This window comes from Chrysemys picta, chromosome 1 (assembly GCF_011386835.1).
Source record: "Chrysemys picta bellii isolate R12L10 chromosome 1, ASM1138683v2, whole genome shotgun sequence".
NCBI lineage: Eukaryota > Metazoa > Chordata > Testudines > Emydidae > Chrysemys > Chrysemys picta.
Window position 1 is genome coordinate 208,375,201 of NC_088791.1, and position 25,949 is coordinate 208,401,149.

Consider the following 25,949-nt stretch of genomic DNA (forward strand, 5'->3'; position numbering starts at 1 on the left):
TACAGCAAGGTCAAGTGTAGACAATGTGCTAATATGACACAAAGGAAATTGGTTTTTAAATTCAGTCTGTGATTTTAGCTTGATTTCCTCCTTTAATAACTGTTGCCGTACTCTGGGTTTTAAAAGCTGTTATGGCATGTTTCTTAGAGAAGCCTTTTCTTTTCCTAGCATGCATGATCTTTGAGGTAAAAAAGTAGTATATCAGCCACTTTCAGTACCTTATCCTTTCTTGAGAACAGTACCAACATCTTTCTTGCTTTCTTTCATTACTTTTTACAAGACTTCATATAGGGCCAAATTCTGGCAACCTACCACTTTTCTTCCTAAAGAGATTTACACAAACAAAAGCAGCATTAATTGTGTGCTTATCCTCCAGTTGGTCCTACATGCCTGCATAGATTATTCCTTCCAACAGCAGGGTAAACAGAGTTGGTCAGGAGTGAGTGGAGCACTAACCACATAAGAGCTCCTATGCAGAGATGGTCAGGACATAGTTTTATCCCCAACAAAAAAAATTCAAAAGAGAATGCATTTTTTAATATTCAGCAAAAATGTTTCTTTGAAATTTTATATAATTAAAAAAAAAACAAATAAACTAATTCTCCTAAATTTTTCAGTTGCCAAAAACAATACAAACAAAAAAACTGGTAATTGGATTTTCATTTTTTATTGAAAACCTGAAAACTGTAAACAAAAATAGAAAAATTTCATGCAAATTTTCTTAGAGACAAAAAGCCATTTTCCATCTAACAAACATTTAGATGGAAAATTTTTGACCAACTCTACTCTCACGTTGAAATGTGTTCTATTATGTTATTCTCTTGTATTTGTCACTGTAGCTAAAATGTACTATTAAAGTGTATGGATTTTAGCTAGAAAATCCCAATAGACCCTACATAATATCCTTTACTGTATGAATCTCCTTCTGAGATCCTTGGGTAACTCCACACTCACAAACACCATTCATCTGATTATGCTTTTGAGTTCTAGTTGCACAGCAGATGATTTGACCTTGACAGAAATACCTCAAACCACTGTCACACTTAAAATGGTTGTGGTTTACTATAATTTGCTCTAAACATTTTCTTCTGTTCAGTTTTTAAACATGTTCAGTTTGTGGTATTAGTAGAAGTTCTGCACCAATAGTTACTTGTTAAATACTTATTAAAATCCTCTTTGGTGTACCATCATGCATAACAGAACCCAGTCCTGAGCACAGAAGTTCTGGTTGCTTTTAAACACTGACATTAAACACCAGAAACATCAATGAGCTAGGATATCTGTGGTCAGAAGGGTGTTTCCCTTCTGTCGAAATGCAGTTATAACTGTACTTCTCCAGCATAAGACAATTATGTAGTCTTAAAAGTGCATCTGTAATGGTGAGGGATTTTCCCCACAACAGAACAGCTTGGATCCTGTCAGAGCAGCTTGTCTATACTCAGGTTGGCCATAGCTTCAGGTGCTGATCCCTGTGCTAATTATCTCTGTCAGCAGCACAATAATCAGTTTGTGTCAGGGATCAACTGACTTCGGGTTGATTCCTCAGCCCTGTAATGGTGCCATACAGTTGTCATGCATTCTTCAGTACACACAGGCCATGAGGGATAGTGTGTTAATCAAGACAGCAGATATACACATGATAGCAATAACACTCTGGGATGTGTTTCATATGGTAGTTTTGATAATATTTGTATCTATTCTGCTTTGGATGTTTTCACTGTGATATTAACATGAACAGCAACAACAGATGCTGGAATTGCAGAAATGAAAATGGAGACTCGATAAAGATATTAAAACCCTGCCCATTAGTGCTTTCCTTCTGGAATGACATGAAGAAATAAACATTCATTTGTTTTTAAATAATAACTTATCTAGAGACCTCAAAAATATGCACCTGGAGGAGGTAATCTACTGCTCTAGCAAAGTAGTACATAAGATATTATTATTGAATGCTACCAGTGTGAGGAGCAGACAGTGGTAGAAGCTGCCATCAACTCCTGTTCCGCCAGGGTGCCCACAGCTGGTGGAGTCTTAGAACCATCTGGATAGGAAGTGGGGGCTAAGACTTCTTGAGACAGAATTTCCCTGGGGCATAGTTGCCTCTGTGGGTGCAGAAGGATTGCAGATTGATACCCCTTTTCCCATGCACATGGGATGAAGCAAGCCCTATATATACTGTAATCACAGTTTACAAGTAAATCTGTGAATAGGAACAAAATATTTGTTTGACAATGTTGGACAAGTTCTTTACCCTGCTGAGTGTTAGTTTACTTTCTTCTTTGAGTGCTGTCCCTGTGAGTGTTCCACTCCAGGTGATGGTGCGTCCCGGCGCTGTTGATCAGAGATCTTCGGTATAAGTGCCTGGTCAGCGCAGCTGTTGTCTTGTGGCGTCATTTGAGTCTGTGCAGCGCGCATGGCCCGACTCCCTCAGTTCCTTCTCAACTGTCCTCGGCTGAAGACGGAGATCAGGGCAATGCTGTAGCTTCTTCCCCTATTGACAGGAAAATTAAATACGATTAACCCAGTTCCACCCTGCCCTTTAGATAAGTTAGTTAATAGTTAGTAGTTAAAAAAAAAAAAAAAAACTTTTATCCCCCATTTTTCTTCAAGCTCCCCGCAAAGCGAAAACCTTGATACGTATTCTTGGTCCACCGCAACCTCTCCCTCTTTTACTTCAACATGCCAGGCTCCCCTGGTTTTAAAAAATGCGGGTCCTGCAATGAGGCAATGCCGTGCTCACTCGCTCTGTGTGCGGTGCCTCGGAGAGACACACATTCTGGCAAAGTGTGCCACTGTAGCAACCTAAAAGCAAAGGCCCAATTGCAACCGAGACCTGCACCTGAAAATGATCCTTATGGAGAAATTGCTCCCGTATGGATCGGAGAAGGATGTATCTAAACCTTCTCCTAAGTGCTCTCCATCCCTCTCGGAACCAACCAAGAGCACAGCGCCACCCTCTCAGGAGAAGAGGAAGCGAGCCTCGAGCTCCACACACAGGGAACCAACTAAAAAGAAGCGATCCCCTGCGAGGTTGCTATCAGCAGTGCTGACGGTCTTGAGAGACAGCATCTACGACTCTCCCCGCACCTCCAGCACCAGGAGCACCACCCATAAGATGAACAAGTTGAGACATCAAACTACCCATGTCTCCTCCACGCTGACGGTACCGACACTCTCGTTGGAACCGGTGTCCGCCACTCAACTACCTCTGGTGCCAACACAACCCTCAGTACCGCCACCGGCACCAACAAATCTCCTGGCACTGGCAGATGGCACCACAATGGGGCCACCGGCACCTGCTAAATACAAGATGCCTAAACCATCAGAATTGATCACAACGTGTCAGTGCCACACCTGCCAGCACTGCAACAATTCTTAACGTAGAAAGACATCTCTGTGTTGCCGGTGCCAGAATCACCTTCACTCGGCACCGTGAGTTCTCTTTTAACCCAACCAACTTCACCCCCGGCATATTCAGTGTTTACTGATAGCGATAATGAGGACCAGGACCAAGAGTAGCAACTGTTCTCACCACCAGATTCTCTTACACCCCCATAAAACACACCACTGGGGCTTTACAATACAAAGAACAACCCCAATGGCCACGGTATGGCCCCCCATGGATGGGCCCCCACATGCCATATCCAATGCAATGACCACTATGGGACCCCTGGGCAGCTTATATGGCTCACCACACCTGCACTTCATCACCACCCAGGGCACAACTTCGATCCTAACCAGTATCCCCAGTGCACCCTACATCCATGGATGCAGTGGACCCACTGGAGGAGCCTGAGGAAGAGGCCATACCTGAGATGCTATCCCCGGAATACAACTCGTCCTTGTCTCCAGATGAAGCCATCATGCCACCTGTGTGCACTCTGGTCTGACGATTTCAAATAGTGTCAGGAGCTGTTCAAATGAATAGCAGTCAGTCAGGAAATTCCATTAGAGGAGGTTCAAGAGAATCAATACAAGCTCTTGAAAATTTTGCAACCCTCTTTGGCATCAAAAATTGTGGCCCTATAAATGATGGCATTTTAGAACCTGCTGAAAATATATGGCAGACCCTGGCTACTGCTCCACCAACATGCAAGAGGGCAGATCGCAAATATTACATCCCAGCCCAGGGCATGGACTTCCTATTTGCCTACCCATAACCCAATTCCCTGGTGGTGGAAGCAGCAAGCCGCAGGGAAAAACAACCTCAATACCAATCCACACTGCAAGATAAGGACCACAAGCGCTTAAACCTCCTAGGCCGCAAGGTATATACATCATCCAAACTACAATTCAGAATAGCCAACTATAGTGCACTCCTTGCCAAGTACGATCTATGGCAAACTTTTCTAATTCACCACAGATATACCAGAGGACAGGAGAGACCAATTCAAATTGGTCCTGATCGAGGGGCACCTGGTCTCCAGAATGGCCCTACAGGCTTCCCTGGACAAGGCCAATATGGCAGCTCGAACTACGGCTACCGCAGTGGTCATGCGCAGAGCCTCATGGCTATCATCATCTGGCATCCCGAAGGAGCTCCAATTAAAGATAGAAGACCTGCCCTTTGACAAGGACAAATTATTTTCAGCAAAAACAGACGAAGTCCTGCACACAATGAAGGACTCACGAGCTACCCTGCATACCCTGAGCATATACACTCCGCCCCCAAAAAGAAAGTGATACCATCCATACCAGAGACCCAGGGCACCACAATACAACCACTTGCAATCCAGACCTTATGAGGCGGAAAGAAACCACAATAGACTACCCAGGCGCAGACAGAACCAAACAGACCAGTCAGCATCCCAACCATCTGAAAACAAACCACAATTTTGAAGGATTGGTCAAGGGTCTGAGCAACCACCCCCTAACACCAGCACTCACCTGCCCATTTGGCCACCACCTACGTCATTTCTACCATGCCTGGCAGCAAATCACACAAGACCGCTGGGTTCTGGAGATAGTATATTCGGGCTACTCCATCCCTTTAACTTCCTGCCCACCTACCCTACTCCCTTCCCCTCTCCTCTTCAGTGACCCTTCTCACGAGCACCTGCTACGAATTGAATTAAATAATCTTCTTCAGCTAGGTGCAGTAGAAACAGTGCCAACACAATACGGAGGGAAGAGATTCTATTTCCACTATTTCCTAACCCAGAAGAAAAGCAGCGGATGGCGACCGATACTAGACCTATGAAGGCTCAACAAATTCATATGCTCCCAAAAATTCAGGATGGTCACATTGGGCACAATAATCCTAGCGCTGGAACAGGGGGACTGGTTCTCAGCCCTCGACCTACAAGACGCATATGTTCACATCTCAATACATCCAGCAAACAGACGATTCCTCTGATTCATAGTAGGACAAGAACATTTCCAGTACAGAATGCTCCCATTCGGTCTCTTCACTGCACTGAGGGTATTCTCCAAAACCCTGGTAGTAATCGCAGCTCATCTACGCAAACAAGGGATCATATTTTTCCCATACCTGGACAACTGCCTCATCAAGGGTCATTCATACAAGGAGACAGAAACAATCACAAGACTTACCATCAACCTCTTCCAGAGACTAGGGCTGCAAATAAATTTTCAAATATCCACTTTGATACTCACACAACAACTGAAGTTCATCGGGACCTATCTAGACTCAACTCAGGCCAGAGCCTTGCTACCTCACACCAGATTCCTGGCCATCAAACCCCTCATAGAAACTGTGTTGATCTGCCCAAGAATCCAGTCACAAAAATGCTTACAACTACTAGGTCACATGGCCACCACCACATTTGTGGTGAAATAAGCCAGACTACACATGAGGTCCCTCCAGGGCTGGATGAGCTCCATATACAGACCCACCAAACACAGACTCAGCATGATGGTAACACGACCCACTGCTGTACTAATGTCATTACAATGATGGACAAAGACAGAATATCTGCATAGGTGTCCCCTTCCACCACAGACTTCCCTCCATCATGATAACTACAGATGCTTTCCTACTGGGCTAGGGAGCACACCTAGACCACCACACGATACAAGGAAGGCGGTCAATGTCGGAATCACACCTGCACATAATCCTTCTAGAGCTCAGGGCAGTGCAAAAAGCCTGCATTCACTTCCTACCACTCTTAAGGCACAAATCCAAATAATGACAGACAATATCACATGCATGTTTTACATCAACAGACAAGGCAGGGCTGGATCATGTTCCTTATGCGTGGAAGCAATGAAACTATGGAACTGGTGTATCCAGAACCACATCAACATCTCCACTTCATACCTACCCGGATATCAGAATACTATGGCTGATACACTAAGAAGGCAATTTTCACAGGAACACAAATGAGAACTGAATTTGAGGGGCGTACAACAAATATTCGACCTATGGGGATTCCCATCTATCGACCTATTTGCCACAACACAGGACCGCAAATACCCTCTCTTTTGCTACAGAGCAGGGCTCAACCCCTGCTCTCTGGGAGACGCTTTCCTGATTTGATGGGACAAGACACTTATATATGCACTCCCATCGATCCCACTAATACGCAAGGTCAGAGAGGGCAAAGCCAGGTACCCTTACCTGCTGTGCATGTCAATGTTCCCTCCACGAACTCTCTTGATGAGGTTGGACCTCCTATCCCAGGCAATCGTTGATGTACTGCTGTCAAAGGTAGTGACCCTTGGAAACGTCCAGGTCATCATAGATGGCTTCGCCGCGATGGGATTCCCAAACTGCGGTGGGGCTATAGATGGAACTCACATCCCTATCCTGGGACCGGACCACCAGGCCAGCCAGTACATTAACCGAAAGGGCTACTTTTCAATGGTGCTGCAAGCACTGGTGGACCATAGGGGACGTTTTACCAACATCAACGTCGGATGGCCGGGCAAGGTTCATGACGCTCATGTTTTCAGGAACTCTGGTCTGTTTAGACGGCTGCAGGAAGGTATTTACTTCCCGGACCAGAAAATAACTGTTGGGAATGTGGAGATGCCTATAGTGATCCTCGGGGACCCAGCCTACCCGCTAATGCCCTGGATCATGAAGCCCTATACAGGTGCCCTGGACAGTGAAAAAGAACTCTTCAACTACTGTCTGAGCAAGTGCAGAATGGTGGTGGATTGTGCTTTTGGACATCTCAAGGGGAGATGGAGAAGCTTACTGACTCGCTGTGATCTCAGCGAAACCAATATCCCCATTGTTATTGCAGCTTGCTGTGTGCTCCACAATCTCTGAGAGAGCAAGGGGGAGACCTTTATGGCGGGGTGGGAGGTTGAGGCGAATAGCCTGGCTGCTGATTACGCCCAGCCAGACAGCCGTGTGATTAGAAGAGCCCAGCGGAACGCGCTGTGCATCCGGGAGGCTTTGAAAGCTAAGTTCCTCAGTGAGCAGGGTAACCTGTGACTATTAAGTTTGTTTAAAGAGAAGCTGAACCTGCCCCCGTTTCTTTACACACTTACTGTTGACTATCCTCTACAGCTACATACCCCGTCCCCCCCGTCCCCTCCCCTTCCAACACACGTTTAAAAATAAAAGACATGGAACTTTGTTAATGAACACCATTTTCTTTATTACACATTTCACGGTAAAGTGTTGAAAGTGGGACGCAGACTGTGGTGGGTAGCGGGCATACCGATGGAAAGAACACTTCTAAACTCGAGGAATGACAGGCTCCTGCTCCTAGAGAGGTCCGCAGTGTAGGACTGGTTGTTTCAATGGAGCCTGCCACCCCTCCTTTTCGGGACTCTGTGTGTGGGGGCTATGTGACTTTGTGGCGGGGGAGGACGGTTACAGATCCCCTGCTGCGTGGCTCTCTGATCCAGGACAAGGAGCGCTGCATAAGATCTCTATCTGCCCTCCCCCGCCACAAAGTCACATCCTCCCCTCCCCCCCCCCCCCCCCCGAACATGAAAACCACCTCCCAGACTGACCAGGGTGCCTAGTGACTGCAATGTGTGTGTGATCTTCTGCTGAACCTGCCCCCGTGTCTGTACCCTGGTAAAGGTGACTGGCCTCTCCAATTACCAACCCCCTTCCCCCACTTCAAACAGAGTCTCCCCTAAAAGAACATGATGGATACAGTAATTAACAGAAACGTATCTTTTATTAACAACTACACACTTAGGGGATGAAACTGGGACGGGGGCTTGGGTGAAGCGGGAAGGAAAGGACTTATCAAATTTTTGGGAATGAGAGCCTTCTGGTACTTGAGTAGTCTGCAGGGGTGGAGTGACAGTTTTCACGGCACCTGCCGCCCCTCCTTCTTGGGACTTTGGGCGAGGGGGGTTAGAGATAGACTGCAGCGGTGCTCTGTCCTCCTGCCTCCGGTCCTGCAGAACATCCACAAGGCGCCAGAGCGTGTCCGTTTGCTCCCTCATTAGTCCAAGCAGCGTTTGAGTCGCCTGCTGGTCTTCCTGCCGCCACCTCTCCTCCTGTTTGCTGTGTGCTCGCTGGTATTGCGACATGTTCTCCCTCCACTGGGTCTGCTGTGCCGACTCGGCTCAGGAGCAGCCCATAAGTTCTGAGAACATGTCGTCCCGTGTCCTTTTCTTTCTCCGCCTAATCTGCACCAGCCTCTGCGAGGGGGATGGCAGGGTAGGTCGGGAGACATTCGCAGCTGTGGGATGGGAAAAAGGGAGTGAATTCCTCACAAAGATAATGTTTTGTGAACAATGAACATAGTCTTTCTCTGTGAACAAGACCGTGCACAGCACCTATCACATGCGCACTCAGGACAAGGTCGAATTTTCGGCCTTCGCATTCAGTGCCTGGGGTCTTGCAGTGGAGATCAGACAACCGGGGCAGGACAGCAGAATTCGGGTAGCAGGCTGACATGGTAAGCCATAGACTTTTGGCTGCTTAAAACTTAAATTATAGCTGTGCCCTCCTTTCACGTTCAAAGCAATGCTCCTATCGTTGGCCAGTTCCTGCTGCCAGCAATCCGGCAAGCATAAACTCTGCCCCTTTCCCACCCCCTCGCGGCTGTCCCGGGGAAAGATCCCTGTATAATGCCCCTCTCCCACCTCATGGCTGTAAACCGCCGGTGAGAGTTCTGTAAAGGAACAGGCAAGCAGTCCTAATAGTAACATTCCCCTAATTCTAAGCAGGTCACCATGAGCGACATCACTCTGTTGAGAATTTCAGAGACCGAGAAAGAACGCATGCTGCGTGAAAGCCAGCAAAAACCAGGGCCGTATGCCGCCATGCTCTGCAAGGAAATGATCCCAGAGTACTTGATGATAGCCTGGCAAGGAAAAGTTTCCTACTACAGAGGACACAATAAGGCCGCACTCCCCAGGAACCTCATGCAAAGGCTTTCCAATTACCTCCAGGAGAGCTTCATGGAGATGTCCCATGAGGATTTCAGCTTTATCCCTGTACATAAAGACCTTATTTTCCAGTAGCTGCACTGGCAAGGACTAAAAGGTAGAGCGTCTAGGGCAAACTAATCATGATAAACTGGACATTGTTAGATTCTTTTGCAGTAGTTGCACTGCCAAGGACTAAAACGATAAGCGCCTAGGGCAAACAAATCGTGAAAAACCCATTGATAATATTCCTGTTCTGTTCAAAATAAATGTTTACATGTTTAAAACACTTACCGACTGATCCTTCCCCTGATTCAGGGTCCGGGTTAACGCCTGGGGACGGTTGGTAGGGGATCTCTGTGAGGGTGATGAAGAGATCCTGGCTGTCTGGGAAATCAGCGTTATAAGCGCTGTCGACTGCCTCATCCTCCTCCTCACCTTCCTTATCTTCCCCATCCACTAACATCTCCGAGGAAGCGGCCGTCGGCAATATTCCATCCTCAGAGTCCATGGTCAGTGGTGGGGTAGTGGTGGCAGCCGCACCTAGAATGGAATGCAGGGCCTTGTAGAAACGGCATGTCTGGGGCTGGGATCCGGAGCGTCCGTTTGACTCTTTGGTCTTCTGGTACGCTTGTCTCAGCTCCTTGATTTTCACGCGGCACTGCGTTGCATCCCGGCTGTATCCTCTCTCTGTCATGGCTTTTGAGATCTTCTCGTAGATTTTTGCATTCCGTCTTTTCGATCGCAGCTCCGAAAGCACGGTCTCATCGCCCCACACAGCGATCAGATCCAAGACTTCCCGATCAGTCCATGCTGGGGCCCTCTTTCTATTCTGAGATTGCATGGTCACCTCTGCTGGAGAACTCTGCATCGTTGCCAGTGCTGCTGAGCTCACCACGATGTCCAAACAGGAAATGAGATTCAAACTGGCCAGACAGGAAAAGGAATTCAAATTTTCCCAGGGCTTTTCCTGTGTGGCTGGCCAGAGCATCCGAGCTCAGACTGCTGTCCAGAGTGTCAACAGAGTGGTGCACTGTGGGATAGCTCCCGGAGCTATTAGCGTCGATTTCCATCCACACCTACCCTAATTCGACATGGCCATGTCGAATTTAGCGCTACTCCCCTCGTTGGGGAGGAGTACAGAAATCGAATTTAAGAGACCTCTATGTCGAACTAAATAGCTTCGTTGTGTGTACGGGTGCAGGGTTAATTAGATTTAACGCTGCTAAATTCGACATAACCTCCTAGTGTAGACCAGGCCTAAGAGAGGGAAGCAGCAGAGGAATTGGAAGTTGTGTAACAAAGCAGAAACAAGAGGCATGCAGACTTCTCTGTTGGGTCCTCTGAATTTGTGGGGACCTAAAGGCATCCACACGTGTGGGGTTAAGAAAGAATATCAGTGAATCTGGTTTTCACAGTTTCCATTTCTATATTTGGGTTTTCCAGAGAATCAGTTTGCTTAGGAGAACATTGGACCCATATATAGTGTATGGCCATATACAAAAACTTACGTTAAGTGTGCCTAGAGCTGGGCATATAACTGAATTTTGTGTTTGCTACTACCACACACACACAAAAAAAAAATTCTGGTCAACCCTAAACAAAATATTTTAGAATATTTTGGCAAACCAAAAAAAAAAAAATGTTATTTTGGGCCAAATGAATATTTTGTTTGTCAAAAATGAAACATTTATTTCAACCTAAAGTGAAATGTTTAATTTCATTTTCAAGGTTTTTAAAAAAAATAAATAAATAAAATTGCAATAACATTCTAAACAAAAAATCATTATAAATTGAAATATCAAAATGTTTCATTTTGATTATTTTTGTTTGTTTGATTGGTTGTTTTGGTCTGACCAAAAAATTTTTGGCAAATTCAACGCAAATTTGTAAAATGTTTTGGTCCACTCGAATCTGCTAAAAAAGTTTCATCTGAAAAATTTCAGCCTGCTTCAAATGTTCTCCTTTTCATTTTGCAGCACTCATCCCTATATCATTCCCACTTATTTAATCTGCTCTTAAAAAAGGTATTTAAATGTAACTTTAGCATAGCTTTTGAATTTCAATTAGCAATAATAGTTGAAATAGAAGACACTGCTAGTAGAAAATTCCATCATGTTTAAAAAAAAAAAAACTTAAAAAAACCATTCTAGAACCCTTAAAAGCTTTTTTCTATCCACATATCAGTATTTCTGAATGTATTATGTATGAGGCATCTAGTTTCTGTTCTCATGTTGTTCTCTTTAGAGTTTTAATAACAGTTTATCATGTTTTAATTAATAGAACATCATGTTGTGAAACTAATGTACAGATTGTCTCCAGGCATCAAACATGTTGCCAACAAAAGAGTGACACATCAGAATTTATAAAAACAAGGTTACAGCAGAGATTTGTGGCAGAAAGAACTAAAGTGATCAGTGGAGAAAAGAAGAGGAATGCTTTTCTACTGTAAAAAAAAGTCTATGCTTTAATTTTGTGTTTTTAACATGTAAATTTTCCTTTTTAATCTGGAAGGGGATTGCCCACCCTTTGTTTATTTGATAAGTATAAAAAGAGATGGTTTGAAATACTAATGTGATAAAATATGAACAATTTTATTTTAACATCTTTGGTGTGTACAAACTTCAAACTAATCCCACAACACCAACATATCCATCCACACATAAAAATCACTGTCCTCCCTAAGAGCAATGATTTGTAATAAATAAGCCTCAGATGTATTTTATAGCTCATAAAGACAGAAAGAGGAAACTTTCCCATTCTTTTTCCCCAAGTTTTCCTCCCCCGGCTTTGAGGAAGTTGTGCAGTTCAGCCTTTCTGGCTGCTTCTTGTAAGAGAAAATCAGTACTAATTGGAAGCAGTGGGATGTGCGTGGAACTAATAGAGGTAGCTGCTCTCCAAATTATCCTGCAGGACTTTGCATGGAAATGAAAACAGGCAGTGAGACCTTGGCTGAGTAACTGAGTGGAAGCAAATGTTCCTACTGAGAACGATGCTGCCTTTGAGCTGCTACTCTTTCATCTCTGGCAAGAGTGGGGAAAGGAATTAGAAGCACTGGAAGTAGCAGCATAATTATTTTTTGAAAAATTTGCCAAGAGGTTGAGGGGGTTAGTATACTGACAGAAGATAGAGATACAATGGAGCTAGACTTTCACTGGAATGATTGGGACTGGAGCAAACAAGTGCAACATCTGTACAGTAAGTAGTCTGTCATCTGAAACCTACATTAAATTATAGTGCTCTAATAGTTTCAGAAAGGTGTGTGTGTAATATTTTTCTTCCAAATATTTAGGCACTTGACTAGAAGTGCCCTGATTTTCTGAGGTGCTAAGCACTGCAGCTCCCACTGATTTCATTTTTCAAAAAAGAACTCTGTCAATTATCCATCACTGCTACACTGCAGGCCATAAACTAAAAGTTACTGTTGGCAAATATTTGACTCAGTCACATCACAAAGTAAAAATATCTCAGTGCTGAGGGCTGAGTATTCTGTAAATATAAAGTGCTGAAGGATACATTTGATCCCTAGGAGTTCCTGTGCCTTGCAGTGGGCTCAACCTAACATTACGTTTGGTTTTGATCAAGGTGTACATTTAGATAGACACATAGTAAAACAACCATTTCCCCAACAAAATATTAATACTGTTGTAATTGTGTCTTATTAAATAGACTACTAAAGGCCTGACCCTACCCCACAGAGGTCAATGGCAAGGCTCCCTTTGGATCAAACCCTAAATGAATAAGTAGATCTTCATTGTTACAATTGTGTTGTGGATTTTTGTATGATTTTATTTATTTATTGGATTTTATTTATTGGTTTTTTATTAAACTAAGATAAAGTCACCTATTCAGTGCTTGACAATATGTTAACGATACTCTAACAAATTCATCATTTTCTTCAGATAAGATGGAATGACCCAGGGGAAAAAAATATAATAGAAATAAATTAAGCCATACACCATCTCTAGAGCGCCGTATCACCACACTAATTACCTCATGAGAAAGGAGAAAATGTGGGCCTTACAGTGCACCCTGAAGGCTAATGAATTCAGGCTATTAGCAACCTGGGGAGGGACTGAATTCCAGTGACTGCCTTGCCAACCACTCCCTCTGACTTAGATTAGTTTAATTGAATTTATTGAAGTGATTTGGGATGTTAATGAGGTTGATCAAGTGTGTTCCACTTTTTATAATAATAATACACACCTCCTATATAGTACTTTTCATTGAGTAGATCTCAAAGCACTTTTTATAAAGGAAGTCAGTATCAGTGTCTCCATTTAACAGATGGGGAAACTGAAGCACAGGTTAGTGAAGTGACTGCCCAAGGTCACCCAGCAGGCCTGTGGTAGAGTCATCAATAGAACTCAAGTCTCCTGAGTCCTAGTGCTCTGTCCAGTAGTGTACCGTGCCTGACCACTGCAGGTTGATTAAGCACATAGGTTTTCCTGCATATCCAGTGATTACTGTGTATGTTCTTACAGTGACATAAATATTAGGAAGGGTATTTAGGAAAACAGAAGTCGCCTGATTGGCTCAGATGATTAGCCCTGTGTCTAGTGAACTCCAGCAGTGGCCTGTACTTATTCATCAGAGGAAAATTAAAAACTGTAGCTGAGAATCCATGCCATAGCTTCCCACTGCAGCAGTGTTCACAAACTAGTAACAGAACTAGTGGTGTTTCTTTTTCCTGTATGTTTATTACACACTGTTAACTGAAGCATTAACTCTTTACAGTATTTTTGCTAGGCTAACATCTGTCCTGTTTATTAACTGATGTGATTTGATATCTCCCTAGATTCCTATTTATGTGGGGGTCAGGAGGTGAGAATTTTTTCCATTTAAACATTAATTTTTAAAAATGATTTATGCTCTACTATTTTTATGCTTACAGGTGTATATTAAAAATGCAGATAACTCATCACAAGTCATAGTAGGAAATTGTCTGCCATTCCTTTTAATGTTACATGTTTAAAAAAATCTTTAATCCTTCAAAAAGAAGAACAGGAGTACTTTAATCCTTCAAGTGGCTGCCATTCACAGTTGCAGGAGAAAATGGACTCCTGGAGATGGGGAAATAGGCTTTACTAAAGCACCAAGCACAATGTGACTTTCACTTACGTGCTTTTGAAAAATCCTACCCACTGTCTCCAAAGACGAATCACATGAGTGAAAGTTTGCATGTTTAAAGCTGTTCTGTCTTTTTTTTACAAACCAGCAGATAATATTTTTCTGAAGACAGGGTCCAATTTGGTAAAGAAAGATATTCTATCTTTTCTTATATCAGAAAAGCTTCCAAACATGAATTTTAGTCCTGTCTTTCTTTTAAAACTTGTACTATGCAACTCCTAGTTTCTCAGCAATTGCATTTCAAACCACAACAGCAGTTTCTGGGATTTACAGAGATTTTTTTTGCAGGGCAAGGTGATCCCTTTAGCTATCACTTGTCAACATTTGCTGCACTGCTGGAAAAGTATCTCTTATCGTTTGTTATCTTGAAAATTGTGCAGGGATCGTAGAAATGTCTTAACGATATTCATAGGCATATCTCCCCAATAGAGAGAGACCTTTCTATCTCTCTTTTTAATCAACTCATTAGCATGAAACTCAGAGATGTAATCATACCAGACTGGAATTGGGGTCATGCCATAGGGTTGTTGAAAAGGAGACTTTGTGACATGATGATATATGGCCATTTCACAACAATGTCTTTAATGCATAAAATCTGCCCTTTAATTACATTTTAAATCTCATTTGAAAAGATTTTATCATTATGGAAATTGCTCTGTAAATGCTCCCATGATAACACCCAATAAAAGTTCCACTGATGGATTGAAAGAAGAGCAAATGATTTAGAAGCTAAAATGTTCCCATGGGAACAGAGTTTGGTTGCTTCAGGCTAGGTGCTCCATACAATAACCAAAAATCATGTTGACTCAATGCTTTGTTTTTTCTGAGGCACTCTTGCCTAGATTATGGCATTATTGCTTCTTCAGTGACTTGAAAACATGCTTCTGATTTCCAGCTCTGTGTTCCTTTCTCCTAAGCCTTAGAACCATGTTTAGATTTTACAATTAAAGCAATATGTACATTACACCATACAACCTTATGCTATACAAACATTATACCATACAAAAACACATCTACAGTGGTTGCATTTAAAAAGTTTCTTTTTTATTGAAAGATTCTACTGTGCTGAAAGGGATTGCCTATACTTAAAATGAGAAATACTACTGGCTCCAGAGATCTCTCTCAAAAGAGAAGTAACTTTTAAGTGTAACCGCTGTGATGTGAAGTCACTGAGATAAAATAAGAGTGGCCATACTTGGTCAGACCAAAGGTCCATCTAGCCCAGTGTCCTGTCTTCGATAGTGGCCAGTGCAAGGTGCCCCAGAGGGAATGAAGAGAACAGATAATCAAGTGATCCATTCCCTGTCGCCCATTCCCAGCCTCTGGCAAACAGAGGCTAGGAACATCATCCCTGCCCATCCTGGCTAATAGTCATTGATGGACCTCCATGAACTATTTAGTTCTTTTTTGAACCCTGTTATAGTCTTGGCCTTCACAACATCCTCTGGCAAAGAGTTCCACAGACTAACTGTGCATTGCGTGAAAAATATTCCTTTTGTTTGTTTTAAACCTGCTGCCTATTAATTTCATTTGGTGACCCCAAGTTCTTGTGTTATGAGGAGTAAATAACACCTTCTTATTTACTTTCTCCATACGAGTCATGATTTTATACACTTCTATCATATCCCCCCTTAGTCATCTCTTTTCCAAGTTGAAAAGTCCCCATCTTATTAATCTCTCCTCATACAGAAGCCGTTCCATACCCTAATCATTTTTGTTGCCCTTCTCAGAACCTTTTCCAATTCCAATATATCTTTTTTGAGATGGGGCAACCACATCTGCACACAGTATTCAAGGTATGAGCATATCATGGATTTATATAGAGGCAATATGGTATTTTCTGTCCTATTATCTATCCCTCTCTTGATGATTCCCAACATTCTGTCCGCTTTTTTGACTGCCGCTGCACATTGAGTGGATGTTTTCAGAGAACTAACCACAATGATGCCAAGATCTATCTTGAGTGGTAATAGCTAATTTAGACCTATCATATTATATGTATAGTTGGGATTATGTTTTCCCATGTGCATTACTTTGCATTTATTAACATTGAATTTCATCTGCCATTTTGTTGCCCAGTCACCCAGTTTTGAGAGAACCTTTTGTAGTTCTTTACAGTCTGCCTGGGACTTAATTATCTTGAGTAGTTTTGTATCATCTGCAAATGTTGCAACCTCACTATTTACCCCTTTTTCCAGATCATTTATGAATATGTTGAATAGGACTGGTCCCAGTACAGACCACTGGGGGACACCACTATTTGCCTCTTTCCATTCTGATAACTGACCATTTATTCCTATCTTTTAACCAGTTACCAATCCATGAGAGGACCTTTCCTCTTATCCCACGACAGCTTAAAATGCTATATTCTTTAAATAAAAAAAAATCCAAATCCACTTACACTTGAAAATAATTTTAGTTAAAATATTCCGTAGAACATGGCAAGGGAGATATGTTGTAGAAAATGCAGGGCAAAATGGCCTGCAATTGCCAATGCAGTTTAATTTAGTTCATTTAGTTTACATAGGATTTTCTGGAGCTTGCAAGCCAGCCACTGTCATTCAATAATCAGATAGCGTTGCCAACTTTCTAATCGCACAAAACCGAACACCCTTGCCCCGCCCCTTCACTGAGACCCCACCCCTGACCCAACCTTTCTCCAACGCCCTGCCTCCCACTCACTCCATTCCCCCTCCATCCAGTTCTCACTCTCCCCGACCCTCACTCACTTCCATTGGGCTTGGGCAGGAGGGGGTGAGGGCTCTGGGTGGGGCCAGAAATGAAGGGTTCAAGGTGTGGGACCATAGGCACTGACTCCGTGGGTGCTCTGGGGCTGGAGCACCTATGGAAAAAAATTGGTGGGTGCTTAGCACCCACGGGCAGCGCCCCGCCCTGCCCCCCCCCCCCGCTCCAGCTTACCTCCGCCTCCTCCACAAGCATGCCACTGTGTCCTGCTTCTCCCCCCCTCCCTCCTAGCGCTTGTGCCGCAAAACAGCTGATTCATGGGGCAGGGAGGGAGGAGGGGGAACGTGGCGCGCTGGGGGAAGCGGCAGGGCCGGGGCAGGGATTTGGGGAAAGGGATCCAATCGGGGCAGGGAGGGGGCAAAGTTAGGGTGGTGACTTTGGGGATGGGATTGGAATGGGGCCGGGACTAGGGGTGGGGAAAGGGTGGAGTCGGGATGGGGTCAGGGCCAGGGAAAGGGGCGGGGGGGGGGCACCCACCGGCGCCGGAGAAAGTTGGTGCCTATGTGTGGGACAGGGCTCCGAGCTGGTGCAGGATGTTGAGGTGTGGGAGGGAGTGCGGGCTCCAGGAGGCAGTTTGGGTGCAGGAGGGGGCTCAGGGCTGGGGTTGGAGTTTGGGGTGCAGTAGGGGATGAGGGCTTCGGCTGGGGGAGCGGGCCCTGGAGTGGGGCTGGGGATGAGTGTTTGGTGTGCAGAAGGGGTCTCTGGGCTGGAGTCTAGGGGTTCAGAGTGGGGGAGCAGGCACAGGGCTGGGGCAAGGAGAGGGAGTGCAGGAGGAGGTGCAGGCTCTGGCTGGGGGTGTGGGCTCTGGGGTGGGGCAGGAGATGAGGGGCTTGGGGTGCAGGAGGCGGCTCAGGGCTGGGGCAGGGGCTGGGTGAGAGAGGGGATGCAGGCACTGGGAGGGAGTTAGGGTGCGGGAGCGGGTTCCAATCTGGGGCTGGGGTTTGGGGTGCAGGAAGTGGTTTGGGTGAGGGTTCCAGCTGGGCGGTGCTTATCTCAGGTGGCTCCTGGGCAGTGGCGCAGCAGGGCTAAAGCCAGCTCCCTGCCTGCCCTGGTTCCATGTGGCGCCTGTCCAGCCCAGTGGCTCCATGCCTGCAGGCGCTGCTCCCGCAGCTCCCACTGGCTGCGGTTCCTAGGGGCCACAAGGACATGCCGGCTGCTTCCAGGAGCCACACAGAGCCGGGCAGGCAGGGAGACTGCCTGAGCCCCGATGCACCGCTGACTGGACTTTTAATGGCTTGGTCAGTGATGCAGACCAGAGCCACCAAAGTCCCTTTTTGACCAGGTGTTCCGGTTGAAACTGGACGTTTGGCAACCCTATGATCAGACCTTGCAAGCAGTTACCTCCAGTGCAGAGTTTGCTACTGTAAGTAATCCCAATCAACTGGAATTAGACTACTTAGGGTAGTAAGTAATACAACAGGTAGTTCATGTTTGTAGGAGCAGGCCTGTGGATCCTGATTCTGGAAGGAGTTCCATATAGGCACGGAGTCTCAGTGACTTCCGTGGAAATCTGTGCAGGCTCAGGGGAGTCCACCAGCACAGAGCTGCAGAATCGAGGCCCTATTTCAACAAGGTTTAAAAGCATGTGACTAACTTAAAGTATGGGAATAGTTCCATTGACATCAGTGCTCTGAAGAGCCTGCCGTGCTACACAGAGTGGAGAGTGGTCCCACAAATGGCAATGGCTGGAGGCGATATGTCTGTGGAGGCCAGGAGGAGGCATAATGTTTCTAAATCCACTGAAGAGAGTGAACATAAGAACAGCCATACTGGGTCAGACCAAAGGTCCGTCAAACCCAGTATCCTGTCCTCTGACAGTGGCCAATGGCAGGTGTCCCAAAGGGAATGAACAGACAGGTTATCAAGTGATCCATGCCCTGTCACCCAATCCCAGTTTCTGGCAAATAGAGGCTATTGACACCATTCCTGCCCATCCTGGCTAATAGCCATTGATGGACCTATTTTCCATGAATCTATCTAGCTCCCTTTTGAACCCCGTTATAATATTGGCCTTCACAACACCTTCCGGCAAGGAGTTCCAGAGGGTGACAGTGCATTGCGTGAAAAAATACTTTCTTGTGTTTGTTTTAAACCTGCTACCTATTAATTTCATTTGGTGGCCCCTTGTTCTTGTATTATGAGAAGGAATAAATAACACTTCTGCTTTCTGCTTCTGATATATTAAAAAAAAATTGCTATTGCTTTTGGAGTTTTTGGCTAGCTGTTCTTCAGATTCTTTTTTTGGTCTTTCTAATTATATTTTGACACTTCATTTGCCAGCATTTGTGCTCTTTTCTATTTTCCTCATTAGGATTTATCTTCCGTTTTTTAAAGGATGCCTTTTTGCTTTTCACTGCTTCTTTTACTTGTTGTTTAACCACGATGGCTCTTTTTTGATTCTCTTACTATGTTTTTTAAATTGGGGTATACATTTAAGTTGAGCCTCTATTATGGTATCTTTAAAAAGTTTCCACGCAGCTTGCAGGGATTTTATTTTTGGTACTGTACCTTTTAATTTCTGTTTCACTAACCTCCTCAACACAGCAGCAGAAGCAGGTCATACAGCTACTGAGCTAGTATACCATATGTCCCCTCACTGCCCAGTGAAGCTCTATAGGAGGAGGAGTCAATAGATGGACCACGGGCCAAATCCAGACCACAAGATGCTTTTGAACTGACCCTGAAATATTTTTATTTACTTATTATTATCATTATTATTGTCGTTGTTTTTATTGTTTTCTCTGGAGTCTGAACCTTAAATATACCTTGACCAAGAAATTTGGACCTTGACAAAAAATAATTCACTACACCTGCTCTATAGCAAGTTGTTATGGGGACAGGGCAAAGACCTGTTTTTGCCCATCCCAGACAAACCCATGGCACATTTAATACTTCAGGCAGCAATGATGCTGCTTCCATCCATCTCCTTGGGCTCAGGGAGCACAAGCAGACACCATATGGGTGACCTTTGTTCAGGAGCATTTATGGAGAAAAACTCTCTCCATGCAGGCCCTTAAATGGTACATACATTGGAAAAAATCCTAGCTCATCATATTTTGAAAAGTCATTTATACAATTTTCTGTTGTTTACCTTCTCTGAGCATTTGAAGTGAGTATCTGTTCTGTTCATCCCCTCTGAAGCACCTGGTATTGGCCACTGTTGGAAGACAAGATACTGGGCTAGATGGACCACTGGTCTGACCCAATATGGCTGTTCTTATGTTCTTATGATGTTCACCAACCAGAATTCATATGCACATATGTTCCTCCTCATTTGCTGTTGTTGAGATAAGTAAAACTAGTATTCATCAACAAGGAGGATGGTAAATAAGTACTCAATTTCAATATCCAATATTTGCACACCAGTGTCTTGTGTGTCAACTCTGGTGTTTTGATGAAGGCACACTCAGCAGGGAGTACAGGTAATTTTATTTTTTTGGCGGTTGAAAAAATAAACAATTAATTAACTTTAAAATATAACATAAAATACTAAAATGATCAGAGAAAATTTCTTATAACTACTTACTGTAATTCCAATTGTGAATATTTGGACACATAGACATTAAAAAATCAAGTTTTATTATTTTCAGTTTTCATCCTTCCTCTCCCTTCCCTGTACCCTTTCTCTTCCTGCATTCCTACCCCTCCCTCCTCATCCTTTGCTATCCCTTGCCTCACTGTTTCTCCTGCATTGCCCACAGTATTACCCTGGCTTTCTGGAGCCACTTATTCCTTGGAGATTTTGTAATATTAGGTAGCTGAGAGAAGTGGGATCAGTGGCAACAGGTTCACATAAGTCCCATTGCTGCTCATTTGCACTTGCTAATAACCTCTCAGGTAAGAGAAGGAGTGTGAGAAAAAAGAAGTGCGTGCAAGAGAGAAATACAAGTAGCTAGGGTAGTGACAAGGAAGGAGGGGAGGCATAAAGGAATTACATAATTTATGCCTTGTGTATACCCACTGTAATATGTTCATTAGAATAAATTATTATTAAATGAATATTTATAAATATTAAAATATTTAGCCTTTAGTTCTTGTATATAAGATGTTTCATAAAAATAAAATGTTTGCAGGTGATTTAAAAATGAAGAGGCCAGATATTTCAGTTATTTGCATTGATGGAAAGTTTATTATATGGATCTAGAACACTCTTTAGCCAATTAATTTTTATCTACATCATTTTATGATAGTTTTTCTGGTCCTCTCTTCTTCTAGGATTATAGACAAATAGGGAAAAAACATTATATTTTGGAAAGATTTCTAGATATTTTGAAAAAAAGCAAAAACTGTAATGGGGTTCAAAAAAGAACTAGATAAGTTCATGGAGGATAGCTCCATCGATGGCTACTAGCCAACATGGTCAGTAGCTGTGGGTGGTCCTAGCCTCTAATTGCCAGAAGCTAGGAGCAGACAACAGGGGATGGATCACTCAAAGATTGCCTGTTCTGTTCATTCCTTTTGAAGCACCTGGCATTGGCCACTTTTGGAAGACAGGATACTGGGCTAGAACGGCCCAGCTATTCTTATGAAGACATGTAACAATAAACATCCTGACTTTGTTTTGGGGAGCATCAACATTTATTAACTTCAAGGTAAATGTAAATCTTGCCTTCACCTCAGTCAATATTTACCACATCACTCAATAAAACTTGATAGCCTCTTTTGTAAGTAGGTTGTTTATTTATTTATTACAATTCTCAATGCCTTGGGGATAAATTCTGCCCTCAGGTGGGGCTCATTTATTCAGGTAGTGTTGTCTTTTTCTTATTGAAGTCCTATTTAACTAATCACATTGACTTCAGTGGATAAGTTAAGGTTATGGAAATTTAAAGTTCTTAATGTTACTTTATTATCATCAGTGGGAGTTAAAAGTACAAGTTCAATGATAGAATTTGGTCTATAGATGGGGGAATTAAGTTTTTTAATTTCTTAAAAGTATTACTTAGTTAATTCTCTCTCTCCCTTACTTGCATCGGAAGTAAATATTTTGTCAGCTGGACAGAATTAATTTGTGTGTTCTAGTCTAACTCAGATGTGATCCAATTATTCTAACTAATTACTTCTTTGTAGGAATTTTTTTCCATTTCCAACCTTTTGTAATTAAAGAAAAATGAGCCAGGGAAGTCAGATACATGACTGATCTTTCTCTCTGATGTATTGTCAAAAAATAATTATGGCATTTTGCCATATGTCATGTCTTTTTATATATTGCTTGTGGGATAAGATTAGGCTTGACGTCAATTAATTACTTATTTCTGATAAACTATCCTGAACCATGATGAATCCCTAAAGGAAGAATCTGTGTGACATGGATGATCCCAAGAGCTATATTGTATATTCTTCTAGTTTTCAAAACCAGAGCCATAGCTGTGTTTTAAGGGCTTTGTGCAATGTAAAACACACATGGGGCCTTACGCAGATTTCTGTACATTTGGGGGTGTGAGTTTGTGGCAATAGGAAAGCTTGTCATTATTAGGAATGTCAGGAGGATTTCAGCGACTGCAGGTGGCAAAGGTAGTTTGACATAGCTGGGTCAGATGAGGTTAAAGACATACCCCATCCTCAATCTGCATGGTAATACTGGACATATCGTCCTGCAAACTTCTTTCAGTGTTTTTTCCTATGTGTATTCCACTCGAGGTGCACATTGGATGATTTTTCATTAGCGGTGTCCGTGCCTGCCCCCTTCTCTTCCTTGTGCTCTGAACCAAGGGCATAAGGGGTGGTGCAGACCAACTGCCATACCAGTTCCTTTCTACCACCATGGCCTGAGATGGCACTTCTTCAGCGGTCCACAGCTTTAGCTAGCATTCTTTGTTTTATTAGTGTAAATGATTGTAAACAGGTCTCCTGTTCTGATAAAACTTTGATTTTACTGTTAGGGTTAGTTTTAGCGAGCTTTTAGGGCCTGGCATACCCTTACTTCCTCTACACTCTTGACCTAGCATGCCCAAGACCCCAGGATTGCAGATCTGCATAGTCTGGTCCCTTCCTGGTCAGAGATGACCACAACTTTTTTTTTTTATTGCATCAGGAAAATTCTTGTCCCTCGGTCCTTCCCCAACTGAACCTGTCAATCCCCGAGTTCAGATTCTGAACATTCCTGACGGATCATTCAGTGAGGCCACCGTCCAGTGCTGGCCATAAGACCGCTCTTGTACATTGGACAGAGGCACTGAGAAAGCATCCTTCGAGCATAGTTGTCTCCAGCTCCTGGACTGCTGGAGGCAGAGTTAAAGATTCTAGCAGTGAACAAGGCAGACACGAGGAGTGTAAGAGAAAACATTCTCACAGGGACAAATGTGAGAAATCTCCCGTAAGACCTTGTCTAAGAAGAGGACTTCTTCCCTGACCCATTCTAAGTTGTGCAAGACTCCATGTCCTGGTACGGGTCTGTCAGGAGATAAGAAGGAACGGAGTACCAGTTCCTTGGCACTGAGAGCCAAGAATGCCCCAGGACCTCTGTCTTGAGAAGTGTTGGGACCATCCTCTGCACTGGTGAGGCAAAGGAGCAAGGACTAAGAACCACCATCTGCCCTAGACCATCAAGAGACAGGAAGCCCAAATATGGAGGTCAGGTATACTATTCTGGAGGACACCAAATCACCAGTGCTGTTGGATCTAGTCCCAGTGCCATCTGTTCAACAGTCACCTGTACCGTCTACCAGCTGAGGTATAGTAAGACCACTTCTGGTACCAGTAGCTCTGCCCAGTGATACAGAGGCCTTGTACTCCTCTGATGAATCTGAGAGTAGTGGGAGAGCTTCACTTGCCTTATCAAATCAAGAGGTCAGTCACAATAGAGCAGTGGTTCTCAACCCGCAACCTAATCAGCACACAGCTGCGGCTCATGTGATATCCTCAGGGCCATACAGGCAGTGTATATATATTGTGTGGATGCTGCCCACATAACACACCGCTGCATATGTGACCCACAACAGTAAATAGGTTGAGAACCATTGCAATAGAGGCTCTAAGATCGTGGGCACCTTCCCACACCCACAGAGGAGACTGCCTGGATCAGGACTAGTGGTACCCTTCTCACTGGGAACCACCCCATTACTCCTATAATCCCTCTCATTGGCCTTTTGGACACCCTAGAATCCATATATAAAACTTTCCAATTACAGGCTTACAGAACTGGATCCTCAGCACGTATCCTCATGTAGGGAAGAACCTCCGTCCACCCGGGAATACTCTGAGGAAGAGGATCAAACTGACCAATCAGATCAAAAAGCCCATGGGGGGTTCTAATGGTCTTCACCAGATGAGTCGGCCACACCACCCTTACCATCACCAATGGACAACTGTAGACTATTCCAGGCTTCCTAAGGAGAATCACAGATATGCACCAGATCCCCCTGGAATATGTACAGGATACTCCGCACAAGTTACTAGACATCCTCCAGAGCACATGTCCCTAGTAAGACAACCTTGCCAGTCAATTATTCCATCTTAGAACCAACCAAGGTGGACTGACATACTCTGGCCACCTGAGTTCCTGCTCTGAAAAGAATGGAAAAGGAATATTTGTACAGGGGCTGAATCCTTATTCTCACACCCCACTCCAAACTCTTTGTTGGTGCAGGCTGTCACTGAAAGGAACAAGCAAAACCCATCCCAGTTTTACATCCACAGATAAGGAGACCAAACTCCTAGGACTCTTTGGCAGAAAGAACTTCACTTCCATTAGTTTACAGTTCAGTATAGCAAACTAACAGGCTTTAGTGGCAAAGTGTGATTTTATTCATTATAATAAGTTCTCTGATTTTGTCAAAAAGCTGCCTCAAGAACTACAGTTCCAAGCAATCCTTGAGAAAGGTAAATTGCTACCTAGGTCTGCCCTCCAGGCCCAATAGATGCAGCGGATACAGCCTCCCACTCAGTGGCAACATCTATAATGATGAGATGGGCTTTGTGGCTCCAGTCCTCCGGATTTCCCAAGTAAGTCCAATCAACCATGGAGGATCTGCCCTTTGAGGGAAATAAGCTATTCAGAAAAAAAATGGACAAATCATTACATACCCTCAAGGACTCGAGAGCAACTCTCCACTCTCTGTGAATTTATACTGCGGAACCATGAAGAAAATATCCTAAGCCTCAGTCTTACCATTGACAGTGCTGCACTCATCAACCTTCTACCACCAGGGGCCTTATGACCCTCTCCTGAAAACATCAGAAACTACAGCACAGAAAACAGAAGGTTCCTCCTTTATTCTCCTCCCAGCCCCAGCCTCCCACCAAGCAGCTCTCTTGGTGGCACCTCTGAGAGCCACAAACCAGTCCTTCCAGCAAGTATACCTGGTTCAGAATTATCCACCCCTTTTGGTGGTCATATAGCTCACTTTTCCTTGGCACGGTGCCCTATAACATCAGACAGATGGGTTCTGGAAGTAATCACCATTGGATATACAATAGAGTTCATTCATGTCAGTCCCTCCTCCCAAACCCCCTTCCTTGACCCTCCTAAGGGACCCCTCTCATGAGAGAATACTCAGGCAGGAAGTAGACTTCCTGCTCCTACTGAGAGATTTAGAGCTGGTTTCACCCCAGCCCAAGGGGAAAAGGTTTTTATTCAAGATATTTCCTCATCCCCAAGAAGAAAAAAGGCTGGAGGCCCATACTAAATCTCAAACAGCTGAATGTCTTCATCCCTTGCTTGAGGTTCAGAGTTACCACCTTGGCCTCTATAATCCCCTCGCTAGACCAAGGCGACTGGTTCACAGCTTTCAATTTGAAGTATACTTATTTCCACATGCACATGC

At 44.0% G+C, this 25,949-nt stretch overlaps 1 protein-coding gene across 31 annotated transcripts in view; it reads left to right on the top strand.

Annotated features, from left to right (window-relative positions):
- DMD (dystrophin) overlaps nucleotides 1-25,949 on the top strand; it is a 2,010,563-nt gene that overhangs the window by 1,671,214 nt on the left and 313,400 nt on the right. The window contains exon 1 of one of the 31 annotated variants that reach the window (XM_065590943.1): nucleotides 12,158-12,507. The exons of the other annotated variants lie outside the window; for them this stretch is intronic. Coding sequence (XP_065447015.1) covers nucleotides 12,469-12,507 — 39 coding nt within the window. The 5' untranslated portion in view covers nucleotides 12,158-12,468. Of the gene's footprint in view, nucleotides 1-12,157; nucleotides 12,508-25,949 lie in introns of those variants that run through there. 31 annotated transcript variants of the gene reach the window in all.